Source organism: Crinia signifera, chromosome 3 (assembly GCF_055691185.1).
Source record: "Crinia signifera chromosome 3, ASM5569118v1, whole genome shotgun sequence".
Lineage (NCBI taxonomy): Eukaryota > Metazoa > Chordata > Amphibia > Anura > Myobatrachidae > Crinia > Crinia signifera.
In genome coordinates, this window is record NC_139219.1 from 47,850,743 (window position 1) to 47,871,900 (window position 21,158).

General features: G+C 42.9%; 1 protein-coding gene across 1 annotated transcript; it reads right to left on the bottom strand.

Moving 5' to 3' along the window:
* Positions 1-447: 447 nt before the first annotated feature.
* ETAA1 (ETAA1 activator of ATR kinase) lies at positions 448-20,431 on the bottom strand. Its single transcript, XM_083175750.1, has 6 exons — positions 20,002-20,431; positions 18,021-18,161; positions 16,712-16,788; positions 14,528-14,634; positions 11,843-13,731; positions 448-950 (listed from the first exon to the last, which is right to left on the bottom strand). The coding sequence occupies exons 1-6, from the start codon at positions 20,225-20,227 to the stop codon at positions 826-828; spliced, it is 2,565 nt and encodes an 854-aa protein (XP_083031876.1). The 5' UTR covers positions 20,228-20,431; the 3' UTR covers positions 448-825.
* Positions 20,432-21,158: the final 727 nt, after the last annotated feature.

A 21,158-nucleotide genomic window follows, 5' to 3' on the forward strand; every position in this document is an offset into this window, starting at 1 on the left:
TTTATAACTTTGACACGTGGTGTGGCAATAATACTTATGAAGAATTAAATCCACCTGAATTATGCATTGGGACACTACTGAAAGTTCAATACCTTCAAATAAACTTTACTAAGACCACTATATTTTCGGGATGCAGCAAAGGTGAAAATGTTTTTATTCCTTATTACTCCTCTACTTCCCAATAACTTTTACTTACAGTTTAGGAGACTTCAGCTCCCAGTAAATGCCTATTTTGCTATGATTAACGAGTCCCAAGGCCTGATTACATAAAATACATGTGTGCCTGACAAATGGGTACATTTCACATGGTCAGCTTTCTGTAACCTGTTCTCGAGTCAAGGGATAGCCGTTTCGGCTGTATTGTTTTGACAGCTATCCCCTGATATATGCAAGACCCTAATTACATCAGAAAAAGTTACTTAATGAATGAATATGAATCACACAAACAAGAGATAATCCTATTTATTTAACATATGTAAGAGCGAGCAATGAAAAAAAAAAAAAGGAAATATATTCCAACAAGGAATGTACAAACACATTTAGAAGTGCTATGAAATTAGGTAATTGCATTGTTATGTAGTGAAAAATAGACTCAAGAACCGTGTTTTATGAAAACATGATAAATTACAATCAACATATTTTATTCCTGAACATAACAGGATATTTTAGTTATACAAAATTTGCAACAAAAATATAGTTTAACACTGTAAACAATTTGCAATAAATAATAAAATAGTGCTTGCTGACATTTATAAACCCGAATTCTCACAGAGAAACTAGATTAATAATCTAAAGAAAATGTCTGATGACATGAGTGGCGTCAGATCATGTTGGTGCACTGTCATTAGAACACGCTCGTACTTTCATTTTCCTCCTAGCCAAAGCTTCTTGTTTTTTCCGCTCAATCTCTTCCATTGAACATTTCTTATTTCGGTCATCTGGGACAAACACTGGAATAAAAAAAAATTACAAATAAAAACGTAAAATATATTGCCAAAATGTTACCTGCCATATCCCATAACTAAAGAACAAAATAAAAATTGTTACTGCAAAGACATTCTGTATGTTGCCTGATTTATGTACAGTATACATGTTAAACTTTATTAATACTATGGGGGTATATTCAATTAATGTAGGATCCATTCCGACATTCATTTGTTGGAATGGATCCGACATGCCCTATTTAATCAGCAGCCGAATGCATTTTGCCACTGCTGCCAACGCGGCCGGTGCCGGGTGAGTATGCGGTCAGAGGCGGGACGGCACCCTCTTTGCCGGTGAGGCTGCTGCTCAACCAGCCCGATTGCGGGACCGAGTGACCGACTAGAGGCGCTGATCTCCTTGCCTTATCTCCTCAATCCAACTTTTTTCAAGTCGGATTGAGATGGCCATAAACGGGGCCAAAACCTGTTGGATTTATCCAGGTTTCCGAAAAGAGCATGTGGATCCGCGGCTATTCCGCCAATACAGACCTTATTGAATTGGTCGGAACCCCTTTTGACCTATTCAAGTCAGAAACTGCTGTCTTATCGACTATGGTACTTGTATACCTTCACGGCTCCCATCGCATGCCATATGTAGTGGCATGCGATGCGATTTTACCGGGTTTTTTATGCATTTGTGATGAAAATTATATCACAAATGCATCCAAATGCATTTAAATTAGTAGCAAACATGTGAAATGCACCCCAAATGTCATTTTTCACAGTGTACCACCCCCACTATCAACGCCAACCCGAAGCATGGCGAGCGCAGCGAGCCCGCGAGGGGCGGCGGTACGCGTCCTACGACCTTTTCATACCCCCACTATCCACGTCAGCGTTGAGAATAGAAAGTGTGGCGAGCGCAGCGAGCCCCGCGAGGGGACGCGGATACCTTTACAGGTATCCGTGTCCCCTCGCGGGCTTCACAGGTATCCGTGTCCCCTCGCCATGCTGCGCTCGCCACACTTTCTATTCTCAACTCCACGCCGACGTGGATAGTGGGGGTATGAAAAGGTCGTAGGATGCGTACCGCCGCCCCTCGCGGGCTCACTACGCTTCAGGTTGGAGTTGATAGTGGGGGTGGTACAGTGTGAAAAATGACATTTGGGGTGCTTTTTACATGATTTTAACACATGTCCATGATTTCAGTGAAAAATGACATTGCATCACATTGCATGCGATGCGATTTTTCCCTGTACGATGCCCATCGTGGGAGCCGTGATACTACACAAGTACCTCGACTATAATTGAATATGCCATTTTTTTTAATCCTTTTTATTATATTTTAAATTTAAACATTTAACAATGACATAAAAACATGAACAAGTACAAAATCAAAAACACAAGACTTCAGGAAATAATCATACATATTACTATAGCATTTCATTGGTTTACCCATTTACTCCAAACTTTATTGAATTTACTTATCGTGTTTCTACATGTGTGAATGTATTTTTCATGTGTTATTGTATATTCAATTAATGCTATGCAACCAATAACACCGGCCCTTTATCAGCCACCCACATCCTGGCTACCATTACCTTGGCCAATAAGCATATGTTAATAATGTAAGCCTTGTCCTCTCTACTCATGCACCCATCACTAATAATGTTCAAAAGGCAGCATTTGGTGGTCAAACTCTCCCTATTGATTCCTGTATCAACCAAGGTTTGCTTAACTCCTGTACTACCATACATTCCTGGGGCAAGTTTACACTTTGGGCATTTATTTGAAGTCCTTCCTCCAAATTTCATCAGTCTTACAGTTATCATATATGACCTGTGTATCATGTACAATTTTATTTGTTGTACTCCGATTGAGTTTGTAGCATTAGGTATTGATGACAGCGCACTGGACCATTCCTCGACTTCTATATGCCCCACATCAATCTCCCATTTCTCTTTTAGGCCATCTAGCTCATCCTTATTATCCAGTTGCAATAGCCGATTATATATTTTAGAGATTATTTTAACTTTGTCATGATTTTATAATTGTTTTAATTGGGGATGTCCCAAATATTTAGGTTTATATTTAGGCTTTCCCTAAATTGTGCCTCAAGTGCGCATCTCAATTGTAAATATTGAAAGAAATATGCTGTTGGTACAAGAAACTCTTCTTGCTGTTGATTAAATGATTTGAATCTATTGTTACAATATAGTTGACACAAAGCAGTTATCCCATATGGGCCCCATACATTAACCCCTTCCTGACGCAGCATGTTTTTGCCTTCCTGACAGAGCCCTTTTTTTCAAATCTGACATGTATCACTTAAGTGGGGATAACTTTTTTTTGCTTTTACTTATCCCAGTGATTTTGAGATTGTTTTCTCGTGACACATTGTACTTCAAGTTAGTGGTAAATTTGGGTCGATACAGTCTGTGTTTTTTTGTGAAAAATACCAAAATGTCGTAAAAAAATGGAAAATTTAGCAATTTTCAAAATGTTAAATTTTCTGCTTGTGAGACAAATAATCATACCACTCAAAATAGTTAATAACTAACATAGACCATATGTCTACTTTATGTTTCCATCATTATTTCAGCCTCCTTTTAATTTTTTTGGACACTAGGAGGCTTAAAATATGAATAGCAAATTCTCAAATTTTCAAGAAAATTTCAAACACTGATTTTTTTAGGGACCAGTTCAGTTCTGATGCGACTTTGAGGGACTTGTATGTGAGACACCCCCATAAATGATGCCATTTCAAAAACTGCACCCCTCACAGTATTCAAAACAGCATTTTGGAAGTTTGTTAACCCTTTAGGTGTTTCACAGGAATTAAAACAAAGTGTAGGTGAAATTTCAAAATTTCATTTTTTTTGCAGATTTGCAATTTTAATACATTTTTCTAAGGAACACAGTAGATTTTACTAGAGAAATGTGACTAAAAATTGATTCCCCCAATTCTTTTGTTTTCATAAATATCCTATATGTGGCCCTAGTGTGCACGTTGACCAAACCACAGGCTTCATAATAGAAGGAGCACCTACTTGATTTTGGAGCCTCCTTTTTATGAGATTATTTTTTAGGCACCATGTAGGTTTCTAGGCACCATAAGATGCTAAAAGTTAGGAACCCCCCCACAAGTGACCCCATTTTGCAAACTACACCCCTCAGGGAATTCATCTAGGGGTATAGTGTACATTTCAAACCCCCAGGGGTTTCACCAATTGTGGTACAACTGGGCAGTGAAAATGAAAAATTAATTTTTTTTACACAAAAATGCAGTTCTGGCTCCAAATTTTTCATTTTCACAAGGAATGAAGGAGACAAAGCACCCCAAAATCTGTGCCCCAATTTCTCCCGAGTACGGTAATGCCTCACATGTGACCAAAAAATACCATTTGGGTGCATGGCAGGACTCAGAAGGGAAGGAGTGATTTTTGGATTTTGCAGCTCAGATTCTGGTGGAATGTTGGTGAGTGCTATGTCGCAATAGCAAGACCCCCGAAGCACCAATACAGTGGAACCCCCCCACAAGTGACCCCATTTTGCAAACTACACCCCTCAGGGAATTCATCTAGGGGTATAGTGTACATTTCAAACCCCCAGGGGTTTCACCAATTTTGATACAACTGGGCTGTGCAAATGAAAAATTACATTTTTTACACAAAAATGCAGTTCTGGCTCCAAATTTTTCATTTTCACAAGGAATGAAGGAGACAAAGCACCCCAAAATCTGTGCCCCAATTTCTCCCGAGTACGGCAATGCCTCACATGTGACCAAAAAATACCATTTGGGTGCATGGCAGGACTCAGAAGGGAAGGAGTGATTTTTGGATTTTGCAGCTCAGATTCTGGTGGAATGTTGGTGGGTGCTATGTCGCATTAGCAAGACCCCAGAAGCACCAATACAGTGGAACCCCCCCACAAGTGACCCCATTTTGCAAACTACACCCCTCAGGGAATTCATCTAGGGGTATAGTGTACATTTCAAACCCCCAGGGGTTTCACCAATTTTGATACAACTGGGCAGTGAAAATGAAAAATTAATTTTTTTACATAAAAAATGCAGTTCTGGCTCAAAATTTTTCATTTTCACAAGGAATGAAGGAGACAAAGCACCCCAAAATCTGTGCCCCAATTTCTCCCGAGTACGGCAATGCCTCACATGTGACCAAAAAATACCATTTGGGTGCATGGCAGGACTCAGAAGGGAAGGAGTGATTTTTGGATTTTGCAGCTCAGATTCTGGTGGAATGTTGGTGGGTGCTATGTCGCATTAGCAAGACCCCCGAAGCACCAATACAGTGGAACCCCCCCACAAGTGACCCCATTTTGCAAACTACACCCCTCAGGGAATTCATCTAGGGGTATAGTGTACATTTCAAACCCCCAGGGGTTTCACCAATTTTGATACAACTGGGCAGTGAAAATGAAAAATTACATTTTTTACACAAAAATGCAGTTCTGGCTCAAAATTTTTCATTTTCACAAGGAATGAAGGAGACAAAGCACCCCAAAATCTGTGCCCCAATCTCTCCCGAGTATGGCAATGCCTCATATGTGACCAAAAAATACCAGTTGGGTGCATGGCAGGACTCAGAAGGGAAGGAGTGATTTTTGGATTTTGCAGCTCAGATTCTGGTGGAATGAATGGTGGGTGCTATGTGGCATTAGCAAGACCCCCGAAGCACGGTGAAATGATGAACCTAATAATCCATAGATGTGTGGTATATTTTAAAACACTCCTTTATACATAGGCCGGGTTTGTCGGGGCAAGTTTCACGGTGGAAAATAGTATCCTTTCTTATTCCCTTTTTATAGCAAACTGCACCTTTTTTGTGTCCTGCCCTTTCTTGCAGTGGAGGGGATTTCGTTAGGAAAATGCTGCCCTGGTACAATACGGGGGCCAGTACTAGAAGTACTGGGGCCCTCTGCCTGCTGGTTCCCAAATATTAGGCCCTTTATGACTTCCTCTTGAAAGTGCATAAATGTCCCCCTCTGGCTGGTAGAACGGAATAGCACGTAAGCGTTATACAGTGCCATCTGGATGATATACACGGCCAGCTTCTTGTACCAGATTTTTGTTTTCCGCAGGGGACTGTACGGCTTCAGTACCTGATCTGAAAGATCCACTCCGCCCATGTACTTATTGTAATCTAGGATACAATTAGGTTTTGAGGTGTGGGTACTGGTACCTCATACAGGGATGGAGGTGGTACTGTCTCCATGAATTGTTGTCAGTATAAGGACATCCCTCTTGTCCTTATATTTGACCAACAACATATTTTTGGTGGATTGTGCCCTGCTTTCACCCCTTCTCAGTACTTGGGCAATGTGCGTTTTTGGGAGGCCTCTTTGGTTCTTGCGCACAGTACCGCAAGCTGCTGTACCTCTTGAACCAAGGGCCTTAAACAGGGGGATGCTAGTGTAAAAGTTATCCACATAGAGGTGATAACCTTTATCCAGGAAGGGGTGCACTAAATCCCAGACAATCTTTCCACTAACACCTACGAGGGAGGGGGGGGCATTCTGGTGGTTCAATTCTTGAATCCTTCCCTTCATATACCCAGAGGTGCTTTCACACAGTTTATACATTTTTATGCCATACCTTGCCCTCTTACTGGGAAGGTACTGGCGGAATTTAACCCTTCCTTTAAAATGTATAAGGGACTCGTCGATACAAATACATTTTTCAGGGATGTACATCTCTGCAAATTTGGCACTGAAATGATCAATGACCGGCCTGACTTTGAATAGCCGGTCAAAGGTGGGATCATCTCTGGGTGGGCACTGTGCATTATCGGTGTAATGTAAAAATTTAAGGATTGTCTCAAAACGAGTCCGAGTCATGGCCATACGGTAAAATGGGGTGCTGTACAGAACATCTGTACTCCAATATTGCCTAATTTCTGGCTTTTTTACTATGCCCATATGTAACACCAGACCCCAAAACGTCATCATCTCTACTGCATCTACAGGGGTCCACCTAGCAAATGATGACGTGGGGTTTTGAGCAATAAACTGCTGGGCATATAAATTACTTTGGTCCACCATTAAATTTATAAAATCATCAGAGAAAAATAATTTGAAAAAGTCAATTTCTCTGAGACCTGTTGAATCAAATTGGATTCCTGGGATGGCCAAAAACTCAGGAACCTGGGGCTCAAAATGGTCTGGTGGTGGGGTCCATACGGGATCAATCATTTGGGGGGGGGGGGTCTCAGCTGCTCTACGGGGGCGTCTTTGAGGGGGTCCCTCATCACTAGAGGAGGAAGAGGAGCTTAAGACGAATCCTTCAAATTCCCCGCTTGCATCACTGGCTGTGTCAGAGTCAGAGGCAAGCATGGCATATGCCTCCTCCGCTGAATACATTCTTCTGGATGACTGGGATGACATTTGGGATGACATTTTTATTTTTGTGTTTCTGTAAGTGTAATGTTTCAACACGTGTATAGTGTAGGGGGGGTACAAACTTTATTTCAACACGGGGGGTATGTAGTGTGTAGTGTGTATGTAGTGCAGAAAAAAAAAATACTTTATACAGGAATTTGATCCCAATAAAAAAAAAAAAAAATTGAAGGGGTTAAAAAAAAAAAAAAAAAAGGTCCTGCGCCAAAAATTGAGCACAGATGTTGGTCAGTAACGTCCGTCACTGAACAGCGCTCAAAGGCAACAGGACACCCACAAAAGCAACGTGGGTGTAAAAACAATTAAAAAAATAAAATAAACCACAGCACTCTCCAAAAAAAAACAATTTAAAAAAACTGCAGAAAAAAAATTATATCAACCCTGTGCCAAAAATGCTGTTCAGTGATGTACGTCACTGATCAGCGGCCACAGGACACCCACAAAAGCAACGTGGGTGTAATAAACCACAGCACTCTCCAAAAAAAATAAAAAAAATTTAAAAAAACTGCAGAAAAAAAATGATATCAACCCTGTGCCAAAAATGCTGTTCAGTGATGTACGTCACTGATCAGCGGCCACAGGACACCCACAAAAGCAACGTGGGTGTAAAAACAAAACCCCACTGCACTCTCCAAAAAAACAACAACTGCAGATCAGTGATGCAGTGATGCAACACTAATTAGCAGTGAGGGGCAGCAGGCACACAACTGTGGGTGCAACCTGACAGGGTATATATAAAAAAAAAAAAAACCCTGGACCCCCAAAAAGTTGCTGATCAGTTAATTAATTTAAACTGATCAGCACAAAAGGGGGGGCAGCAGGGGGGGCAGCAGTCAGTTGCACAGGCAGCACAACCTTTGGTGCAACTGACAGGTATATATATAAAAAAAAAAAACCCCAAAAAGTTGCTGATCAGCACAGATATACTGATCAGCACAAAAGTGCAGCAGACACAAAATATAGCACTCTCTATCACTATCTCTCACGATCTGTGACTCTATGACACTGCAGCAGCAGCACACAGGAAGTCACAAGATCCAGGAAGCATCCAGCTGCTGGCAGCACGCTACCAGCGGTGATCAGGTAAGTATCAGGCAAGGATCAGGTATGTATATCACGACAGATTGGTCGGTGACCGCTCTGCACGCAATTCCAGACCGGAATGGCGTCTGCAGCGCAGTCACCGTTAGTTTAAATGACGCGCCTTGGCTGTGATTGGTCCGTCGGTCCGACGGACCAATCACAGCCTTGGGGGCAGGTGGGGTGAGGTGTGGTCATCACCGGTGACCCCCTCATGCCCCCTCACACCCGACGGTGATTGACACCTGTGTTACCGAGCGTCTGATTCGCCGGTAACACAGGAAAACGCTGCGACTGGCTGTTCACATTGAACAGCCAATCACAGCGATCGCCGACGGGGGGGGAGGCATCGCCGCCCCCCCTGGGCATGCAGGGACATGTCTGCTGTCAGGGACAGCAGACATGTTTAAACTGTCACCGCGTCTATAGACGCGGGGACAGTTTAAAGTCATGACGTATATATACGTCATGTGTCGGGAAGTACATCCCGGCCATGACGTATATATACGTCAAATGTCGGGAAGGGGTTAATTACTCAAATATATTTTGTTTCATTCAGACCCTGAGGATAACTTAAAGGGGTACTCCACATCTAGTTCGTAAAATTTCACTAAATTTATTAGCTTCTCTCCAGATGTTCACTGGATTTCTGTGGTGGGAGGTCCTCCTCTCACTCTGGGCTACCAGGTCCTTCACCCCCTCATTTTTGATGGTGGATCTTATCCAATCTTTCAACATTGCCATTTGGTTTGCGATATAATATATTTTAAGAGCCTGAAGTCGTGCATTGTTCCATATAAAAGAGGAGATCGTACTATTAACTTTTCTAAAAAAGGAATCTGCCATGTAATGTGGCGATTGTTGTAATGCGTATAGCAATTTAGGGAGGACTATCATTTTTATCAAGTTTACTCTACCCATGGTGGTTAAGGGTAATTTACGCCAATTTTTTATTTTAGAGTTTAAATATGTTAATAATGGTACAGAATATGCCCCTTTAACGTAATTTTATGGATGTAAATTGAGAGTATATAAAATACTGTAGATATTGTGCAATTGATGCCCAGCAGTCAAATTAAATGTATTGCATGATTCTATAGCGTTGCGCCATAAGAACACTCCTATATGTCTACCAGCACCTTCTAACCCTCAATAGCTAGCGGTTAATGCCGGTGGTAACCAGAAACAACAAAATACAACATTAGCTAACTACTATGCACACGATGTCTAACACATTCATAGAGGACAACACATGAGATATGAGGTGTAACTATCAAATAACGAGACTGTACTTGCAAAGGATAAAACATACTGCAGGAGTTAAAAAATGGAGTGGGGGAACAAATTTCACTCCTCTCGCACAGATAGTTTGTCAAAAAATGCTTAGTCCATAGTGGAGTAACAGGGCACAGTGTATGTCACATGGCTTCTGGGGCAGACTGCATGTCACATGCACGCATGTTGCGTGGCACAACAGATTTAGTGATGGTTGCGAGGCTGTTGAAGATTATGAACTTCAGGGGAAAGCCTTGCACACCAAAAAAACAATTGTTCAAACTGACTTGCTTTAAAATACGAATATGATAGCAGAAATGGTAGACATTTGTTAGGCAAGTGCCTAACGCGACAAAAGTTTTTGCTAAGATGGCTCCAAAGCTTCTCACTGCCGAGCAGAAAGAAAATCAAATACGAATTTTTACAGACATTTTGGAACAAATTCAAGCGGGTTTTTAGAAAACATTATTAACTGTGATTAAACACAGATCTCCCAATTACAAACACCAGTTCATCAACTGGAAAACACCATCACTAAGAATAAAGAAAGCATTGCAAAACAATTCCAAATCCATCTTAATTGGTTTCTTTGATAGCGAGTTTTGGGCAAATTGGACATAAGAAGGCGCAAGTCAATAAACACTACTACAGTAACGTTCTTGAAACTTTGCAGAATAAAGAGGCAAACGTGAAGAATGGGTTCATCCACGATCAAGACAAAGCAACAGCCCATACAAATCTCTATGTGATGCAGTTTTTAGCAGAGAAATAAATTGCAGTACTAGAACTGCCTTCATACTTGCCAGACCTAGAACCTTCTTCCTTTCCCTCAAAAGTCAAATCTGGACTCCATGGAACCAGTTTTGCATCAGTTATTGAGATGGGATGCGGTCATTTGGTCTACTGCATTATGGTCGACAGTCATTAGGTCGAATCCATTAGGTCGACATGCTAAAAGGTCGACATGACTCTAGGTCGACATGGGAAAAGGTCGACATGATTCTAGTTCGAAAGGTCATTAGTTCGACAGGTCATTAGTTCGACAAGGTCAAACCCAGTGAAAAACCCCATGTCGACCTTGTGAATGTCGACATAGACAATGTCGAACTAATGACCTTGTCGAACTAATGACCTGTCGAACTAATGACCTTTCGACCTAGAATCATGTCGACCTTTTTCCATGTCGACCTAGAGTCATGCCGACCTTTTAGCATGTCGACCTAATGGATTCGACCATAATGCAATAGACCAAATGATCCCAACCCATTGAGATAAAGAGGAAAACAGAGCTGTTAAGACAACTGACTGATAAGTTACAGCATGGCTGTGACCGATGTAAAATAATAATGCAGCGGTGTACGCAGCAAGGGAGATCATAGAAGAGGAATAGTTTAAATGTACCTAACAATTAAACAAGCATCAGTCTCTTTATGTAATAGCAACACCTCATATTACAGTGACTATGATGCACCGTTTTGATTTTTAGGTGGTTTCTTGGTTGAATTGCACCTTTCCTACTTTATCTGTGGCCAGTTGGGCTGCGTATTTGTTTATCCTTTTCACCTCATGTTCTGTTTGTGTATTGATAGATTATCTGTTGGTAGTGATTGTGATCAGTGAGCATAGCTGCACCCTTAAGGGTCCTACAAACATGGAGATTTGCTGAGCGTTCTGAGCGATGCTAGATCATTCAGAATGCTCAGCAAAATCCCTCAGCACACAGGGATGTGTGTTGAGCGATCTGTCAGGGCCAGTGTTCTGTGGTGAGAACACTGGCCCTGACCGATTAATATCCAGCATGCTGGATATCAATCGGCAGGCGACATAGACGTGCTGGGCAGCGCATAGCTATCGCTCCCCTACCCACGGAGCAATGTAGGGGCATTTTCTAAGCGATCGAGTGAGATCGCTTAAAAAAGCCCCTAAATCGCTACGTGTGTAGGCCCCATCATAGAGACATTCTTATAATACAACCTTGCACTCAGGGATTTTCTTTGCAGCCCATAGATATTGCATAAGTAAATCTGCATAACTCTACCATTACTCTAAGCAATATGCGCAAGGACACTGCTGATGAGTCAACTGCCCCCATAAAGTATTGTGAGAAAGCTACATTTTAGCAGAACACCCTAGAATCTGTTCAGCCTTACCTTTAGAAGAGTGGAGGGTAGACTCTGAAATGTGCCTTTTCAGTGACGGTTGCTGACTAGGGCGTATGCTTGATTGCATGAAGCTACTTCTTTTATTCTTACTTTCACTGACATCCTGCAGGTAAAAACTGCTCTCACTGGCGGCAGCAGGCGGTTTTGTGTGAACAGATGTGGCCTGGGAAGGTTTGATTCTGGTAAAAGAATACTTTGATGGTGCAGATGAACCTGCTGTATTGGATGTAACATGTGGCTTTTGTGAGTGAGACTCATTGAGCATTGGCTTTTTACTCTCCACTCCGGAAGGCACGGAATTAGATCTCTGGAACATTGATGATGTTTGGTTCGTCCTCAGAGAACCTTTGCTATAAGAGTTTGAGCAATTTCCACTGACCGTGGCAGGGGAGGCCCCTTTATTATTTGTTTTATAACCTTGTTCTGCATGGCCATTGAATTTAGCAAAATGACTTTCACTTTTATGTTGCTGACTTGCAATTCTAATATTTGATCCCACTTTGCAACTGGAGCTTGGTAACAATGCATTTTCCTTTTGACAATTACTTTCATTAGGTACCACAACCTGAGTTAATCTTTCAACATCATCACAAACTTGGTACAATAGATCATCGTCTTCTTCTTTCTCTTCCCAAAGGCTATCAGATTCACAAAACATGTCCAGAATTTCATCTGAAAACTTAGGATCCTCCCATTCGTCCATGAGGACAGAGTCCTTGGTTATAGATGCAGAATGTTTTTGCGGTACAGCCTGGGCATAGTTTTTAACAGGTTGGTCCTTTACTTCTCGAAACGTTGACGATTTAAATGAACAGTTATTTGTCACCTTAGAGGTTTTAGGAAGTTCACAAATATTGGAAGGATTTCTATCACGCACTAGGCAACTGTTACGATTTACGGTCAGCTGTAGTCCGGCGTGTGTCTGTGATTTAGATGACATTGGAGGTCCTGTACTAGAACCTGCCCTCTGAATATTCCTGTAATTTGTATTACTTTCCGTTTTCTTGACAGTTGGCAAGTCTGGGCTATGTAAGTTACTGTTTTTTCCATCACACTCGTTTAAATTCCGTGGCACAAACTGGTAACTATTCAACTTATTAGAGGTGGAAGTGGTTATGGACTTGGAACTAACTCTCCCTCTAGCAAAATCCACGTTTGTGCGACCTGACTTATCGGGAGGCATGCTGTTTTTAGGCGTAGCGATCAAATCAGGATTTTGAGTAATCTGCATAATAAAAGAATCATCGTCAAGAATATCAGTCCCCCAGTCATCCTCAAAGTCATCTTGGCTGCTTGATACAGACTGGACAAGGTCAGACTGCTGTACATTATCTTTTGGTTTAACAATATTTTGCATGGAACATTTATTTACACCTTTAGATGTATCTGCATGTATTGTACTTAAACCGCACTGATTTGAATTTGTATCGTTTTTGCAAGATTGTTGGTTGTTACTGGGCAAAATATCTTTCTCCATGCTGTTTATTGCATCTACGTGAACTTCGTGCAAGCTTTTGTTGCTAACATCTGAAAAACCTTGGCTTAATCGTCCGCTGTATTTCTGCGTAGACGAATCAAAAAGGTCATTTAAAGCTGCTTCGACGTCCTGATCCACAGACCTCTGACTGCTGATACGGGGCAAACCTTCTTTAGTTGAACTCTGACTGACAGATTTCAAGTCAAGAAATAGATCATCTTCCTCTGCGATGTCATCCAGCAAAGAATTGCCTTCACCTTTTTCAACCGTTGCCACATTAACCATTGTATTTCTAGAATCAACCAACACATCGACATGCTGGTCTTGATGCTCTATCAAGTTCCTGTCTAGTTGCTTTGCCAACTTCATAAGTTCATCTTCTGTAGGTAGAATGCTTGACCTACAGTAGTAACCAAAAATACATAAAAATGAAAGTTTAGATACCAAGAAGAGTGTTCTGGGGGTCATGCATTTAAAAGACCTCCCATGGGGCCACAACAACAAACACTAAGGGCCAGATGTATCAAGCTTCAAAAAGTGATAAAATGGAGATTGATAAAAGCCAGCCAATCAACTGTCATGTTACAGGCTGGGTTTGAAAAATGAGAGATAGCAGCTGATTGGCTGGTTGTTTATCATTCTCCATTTTATTACTTTTGAAGCTTGATACATCTAGCTCTAGATGCATCTTCCTTGCGTTGACAAAGCTTTGTGATCTATAGCAGTGTCAGGAAAACGTCTACTTTAGCTCCAAGTGTAAACTCATCTTTTTCACCCTTTTAATCAGTAATAAGCTAAAATACTAAATTAATCAGACAGATAAATTTCTTATACGCCGTCATTGTAAACAGGTGGTAAAACTATAGGACACAAACTGGACAATAAAACACTGGCTGGGGACCGCCGGTGAAGGAGCAGAGGATTGCCGGTCACCCATGTACTGGAACTGAATATGTGAAATACTACTTCAATGGTTTAAGCAATGTTTTAACTGCATAAAGTTACTTTAACAGATCAATGCATACTTACCATTGCAGAAGCATAAAGCCACTGTTTGAGAACAGCTATATAACAGGACGGTGTACAGTATTAACCACATGCTTTCTTCTACTTAAAGAAAATAATAATGTGTTGGTTTTAACTTTTCCAATTGAACAAATACAAAACAAACAAGCTTTGAACTAAATGAAACGTACCTATTCTTTTTTGTTCTCGTCCGGGTAACGACTGGTGTACATGGGATAGCATCATCTCCAATCCAAACCCCGAGGTAAGCTGCGTCAGAGTTTACCGGCTTCTCACCCTGGAATAGGTACATGTAATATCACCAGCGGCAGACCAGTACATTCGCTGTATATAAGGCTATTGGACCGAACACTTACTTATTCTTCACAAAGCAGTATTCTGTATTTTATGTTCAATTTTATTCCTATGAAGCAGAAAAGAAATATGCCCGCATTTGGCTTTACGTACACTGTACATGGGGGATGCGTTCAGGACACCAGAAGTCACTATACCAACACCTGGCATCCTGACTGCTGGGAGAATGGCGTCGGAATCCTGACATTAATTAGGATGCTGGAATCCCGCCTGGAAGTATGCTGGGGTGGGTAAGGGTCAGGTCGGGGAAAGGGGTGTTAGGTTTAGCTAATAGTGGGGGGTTAGGCTGCAGGGAGGGAGGGTTAGGTTTTTGGAAGGGGTGGGGTTTAGGCTGCCATGGGTTAAGTGTAGGTAGCAGGGTGCTGGGGTTAGGATTAGGTGCTAGCAGGGAGTGTGGGGGTCAGGCTGCGGGGGACGGTTAGGCTGCTAGAAGGGAGGTGTAGGGGAGGGCAGGATGAGGTTAATGGTGTGTACACATAGTGAGATTCACGGTGGGGGGGTCACACACGATTTGGCAGTTGATGTGCCAAGTTTTGCATGCGATTTATCACATGCAGTCCCCGGGGAGCTGCAGGCGGAGGGAGCTGTGAGCTGAGCAGAGCGGGGTGGCTGTAAGCAGAGAGCCAGGCAGGGGACACAGAGAGACAGTGGGTGGCGAGGGGACCAAAGACACAGGTAGCGTAGGGGAATTCTTCACTAAGAAGAATAGGGGGGGGATCCCTTGATAATGGGCTGCAAGCTTAAATGTTTTGATCAAAATATTAACCCATGATTCTATTTGCTGCATGAACACGTATTTGCAGAATTTTATTGTTATTGCTGATAACAGATGTCTTTCTACTTTTTATCTTGGAACTACAAAACCCAATTCAGGCTGAACAAGATAAAATATTGCTTGGGAGAATACATGGTGTGCAGAACTGTATACTTTATACGCATAGCAATGTCTGTCTAATCAGGACAAACATTATAAAGGAACAGAACATGCACCCTGTATACATTTGAGGCATTGCATTTTCCTTTATATCCTACCACTACCAACAGTACGGTTATATGATATGCAAATCATGGTTAGAATTAAAACTCCGTAATGGAGCTGGAATTTCTGAAAGATAAAGTAGCTGGACTTATCCTGTAGCACTATAGAGAAGCGTTGTCCTCATTCAATAATCTCTTGTATCCATAAAGCAGACAGGAATAGTAATTTGCACACATTTTCCTGTATTATTTATCAATTCAAAATAGATCTGTATTATCTTTTCAAGACTTAGCACAGTCTCCACTTCTTCTCACAGGGGGATATTCAATGGGCGGTATTCAATGCCCTCAGTGAGCAGCAGCAAAGGAGGTTTGTATGGCGAGGGGGATGGCTTTTTTAGAAAGGAAAAGCCATCCCCCTCGCCAGCCGTTCGCTGTTTTCTATGTTCAGGGGAAATCCTAGCCGTCGATTCCCCGAAATGGCGAGGTTTGCCGCGAATGCAGAGAGCCCGCTGCATATAGCGTTGAGCCTCGTCGTTTTGGCGGCCGCACTCCCCATTTCCACCTCGCCTCAGGGAGCAGGCTTGGGGCAGAGATGGGGAGTGAGAGGGGAGTGTTGAATACTGATGGCGGGCTAACAGCGCTGCTCGTCGTCAGTCGCTTGTGCCCCCCTGCGCATTGAATATACCCCAATGTGTGCTGATATTTCCCACAGTTGGAAATAACGGCATTTTTCAACAAGAATAGGTCAAATTTACATTCTACCTATTTAATCAATCAGATATTTTTCAGATGGTCAAAAAATACGTGGATCAGCAAAAAAATTGTTAACGGTCGTTTTGGCTAATATCCCAGCCACAGTATTGCTACTGCGGCAAACTGAAACTGTGGCAGGGCATGTGGGGATACATCGTTCAGCAGATATCAGTATATTTCTACTGCGCCCGCTAAGAAGAAAGAACAAAAAAAAATCCATTTATTGGTCATTTATCAAAGATGACATATTGTATCTAGCAAGTTACCTTTGGAGCAATTCTATTAACGATATCGGAAATGTCAACTGAGCATTTGCTTGCAGTCTGTTTTTTCTTTCCATTATCTAAAAAAAAAAAAAAAAAAAAAAAAGAATCACACAAACATTTAGAGAAGATACAACTACAGATGGAACCCCTCATTATTGCGAGGGCTGGTGATAAAATTGCCAGTCCCCGCCATCTGTCGGAAGAGTGTGCGCGCTCACAAAACTCGGTACTTATGTATTATCTGGGCTCCCATGTTAAATGCACCCCATTTTTTCATACCCCTACTATCCAACTACGCATGGAGTTGATTTTATATAGTGTGGCGAGCGCAGCGAGCCACCATGCCCGAAGCGTGGGGAGCGCAGCGAGCCCCGCGAGGGGACGCGGTCTCATAAGAAAAACGGGAGCCCAGATATTACATAAGTACCCAAAACTCTTGCGCGCTCCGTTCCGACGGAGCTCTCCGCTGCCGTCCGCTGGTCCCCTCTGCCTCCCCACTAACCCTGCCCATCTTCCTGAAGCGAAGATGGGCAGGGTTTCCGCGTCCCAGTTAGAAGGAGAGCCTCTCCGCTGGCGATTGCTAGCGGGGACATTCTGCCGATCCCCGGCGCTGAGTGAGAAGCGCTCCATCTGTACGTGTGAGTATTATGAGTGGCACCTCCACCACAAAACTTAATTACGTTATGTTATGCACACTTTCATCTCTCCATTTATGCTAGCTGCTTAAACACTGCAATCAATGCCGCACCTCGCAAAGAAAAAGGAAGGATTTGCAGCCAAACACTAACATTATGGAGCTACCTGGATCTAGTATCACTAGACATGTAGTTTTGAGCCTCATACACACTAAGCGACATTTTAAATGATATTGCTAATTTTGGCCCTTCTGAGCCATATTGTTTTTAATATTGCTTATACGCTCCTTTGGGTCATCAACGATGTCCTCCGTCATCTGTACATGCAGCTCAATTTGATTATATCATCAATGACTGCATGCACAGAGCGGGGACCTGATAATATCACTGAAAAATATCGTTCAGTGTGTATGCACTATATCGATTGCCAGGAGTTCATGGGAAATAGATGACATTATCGCTCATGGAGTGAATCTTCTAGTGTGTACTCTGCTTTAGACTTGGGTGTTGCATCAAACTGTTTGAGGTTTCTGGATTTACAGGGTACACAAGGTATGGATCATTGGATAGACAACAATTATAGGGTCATTAGGTCGACATGGGTTTGAGGTCCAAAACAGAAATCGTAGCATCACAGTAACTATTCATAAAATATAAAGAACATAAATTATTACCTAATTTAAAGGGTGTTGGTGAATGGGGATCCCAAAATATTTCCTGCTGCTGATCTGCATCATTATATGGAGAATTAATGGCTGACATCCATGGTTTACATTTAGTTAATCTCTTTGGAGTTTTATTATCTGGACACAATTCTGTAGAAGAAATAAAAACACTCATTGTTTCTTTTCAAACTTGATCCATATATCTTTGCAATGATTTGGTGTAATTGGCATACTGTAAATGATATGAACAAATGAAATAAGCTATAGGGGGGACGTGTCAACCAATAATTAATTGATTAGGAGAGGGGTATTAAGTACTTTCTAATTAAACTTATTTTGAGTTGTGGAACAGATTATACTTTGATATACCTGTTTTTCACACTATAGTATAACAAGCATTGATCCAACAACAGACATCGAGATATCACTTTGCTAAGGGTACTTACTGGGGTGTGCTACAAACAATGTTCACAAAAATAAACCTCTAAGTGCAGGATGCTGAGCAGTGAGGACAGGATATAGTTATTTTGGAGTCAAAATAAACATATGCGGGGTACACACCAGGACGACCCGCTCACGATGCACATCGTGAGCGGGTCGTCAGTGTCTCGTCCGACCCGCTCACGATGACGCGGGAGGGCACGACCCGCTCACGATGTGCACCGTGAGCGGGTCCGATCCGATGGCGACCCGCACCCGGTTCTATGGTCGTCATTGAGATCCTACCTGCAGCAGGTAGGATCTCAATAACGACCGACCGACCCGCGGGACCGCGCATCGGATCGGAATCGCTCCACACCAGGTCAGAAAAGGGCCCAATCAGCACACAATCTACATCCGATTGATCGGAATTGGATCTAGATTGTGCTGATCGGGCCCTAGTCGTCCTGGTGTGTACCTAGCAATAGCTGTAGTGATAGATCACATCTAAAGTCTGCTCTCATCACTGGTTAGCTCAATGTTCAGAGCAAACCTCGTTACTGTAATACCCTGTGTGCTGTTTGCACAATGGAAGCTACAGGGTAAATATACCAAGTGGCAGCTTTTGAAATGCAATGTTTTTGCAATGCAATGATAGTATAATCAATGCTCTCCTTTTTTCGCTTATATCAGTGATCTTTAAAATGTTGGGGATAAAGCTGCAGCATAGAAGGGTATACTATTAAAAAAAAGATGCTTCACCAGGGTTCGCATGCGATCCTGACAGACAGAGGATCAGCTGGCCATACATCGCAGTAGCATATGGCCATCTTTAAGGGCTAAAAGAGGTCTTATCTCACATCATGTGGCAAAACAAGTCAGAAATGCGTGCTGTCATTCTGCCGGGAAGTATTTTTGTCCTGAAATTAAGGCAGGTTGTCAGCATTACTGCAATGTGTCTGTGTATATATTATACTAGTATGCGGTCAGTCAAGAAGTAAACACTATATCTACTGTATGACCCCAGGAGCATCGTTGTTGTGTACTTATACTTTCCCATGGGGGTGTTATTACATGCCATTTACCAATGTGTAGAAAATTACCCCGGTACCACCAGTTAATTATGTTGTTATTAGCATTACACCTGGGTAAGGGATCCAAAACCATCAGCGGGACGTCAACATATTCAATGTAGTCATACAGGAAAAGTTGATGCGCATGCTACTCCGGTACCAACCGGTGACATCACAAGTATTCACATGAACACTTCCTAAGTCAGCACTACCGTAACAGGCCGATACTTGCACAGCTGCCGACACATCATGTAAACATTCAATCCACCAGCGCAAAGCCAGCAATACCTTAGTATCTGTATGTGCACACTTTAGGTTACTAATCTGAAGTGTTTGTGTGTGTGTGTGTGTGTGTGTACATACACACTTATTGTCAAGATCACTTTAATTGCACCGTGTGTGCACAGACATAGGTATATGTAGGGTCACTTTATCTGGGCCCGGTCTCCCCAGGCTGGGGGTGAATGTAGCAGTATCACACAGAAAGTCACATTTACCCTCCTCTCTCTCGCCCCGGGGGGCAACAGATGATGAGGCCGGGCTTAGTATTCGGGCAGCCCCACACCGCTCGCTCCGGCGCAGCTTTCTAACACCCTTGTTCCGGCTTGGGGTTTCCCTGCCAGAGCCCGGGGCCCCCTCCCGGGAGACTTTCCGTTCCCTGGTCTCCTCCTCCTCGGATGCCAGCCGGGAGCTATGTGCAGGCTGCCTCCTTCGGCTCATCATGGTCCCGGTGCTCCGGGCGGCGCAGAGAGGGCCGTTAACTTAGGGGTAAAACGAAACAGGGATGCCGATGGAGACAATACCGAAGCGTACAACCAAAACTACTACGGCGCCGCCATCTTCCACAATGCTGACCGCCGATTGGTGGACGGCGCGATCGGAAGTGGCTCTGAATAGACGAGCGGCAGGAGAGCTGGGCGTCATCTCACGCTGCGTGCTCACAGTGGCTGAGTCCCCGTCTGAGCATGCGCAGAACACGTCGACTCCAGAGAGTCCAGATTCAGGCTCAGCCTCAGCAGCATCCCTGACTGTTGCAGGGTGATGCTGCTGCTCTGACTGTTGCAGGGTGATGCTGCTGCTGCCGGTCACTCAATTCATTCGATGGCATAAATGTAGAGTACACGTACATACATGGCGTTCATGGTTGTACTGCAGTGCATAGGGCCTGAATAAGACCATACTTGCCTACCTGACCCTCTCCATGCGGGAGAAAATGCTCTGTTTCTTGACTTCCCTGGTAATGTATGATTGCCAGCACCTGTGGTAGCTAGGTAAAGGTGTTTCACCACAGGTGATGGCAATCATACATTACCAGGGAAGTCCCAGAGCAGAGCATTTTCTCCCTCATGTAGAGGGTCAGGTAGGCAAGTATGATTCAGACCCGCTCGTTGGGCTGTAAACCTGCAGCTCAAGTAATTATCGAACATCCGTTCATGCGCATGGTAAGCAGTGCGCATGCGCAAGCTGTCCACCTGAATTCATCGTGTCGGCAATGCATCGTTTTCTGAGATTGGCCCATAAAATGCGTTTAGTGGCCATTGGGAGGGAGGGTCGCTGGCATTATCAGTGGCCTTCTCTTCACGACCTGCGCAGAAGTGCGTTCGTCAGGATGGTGTTTACCTACTCGTTGGCATCCGAACACTTGCAGCCCAGC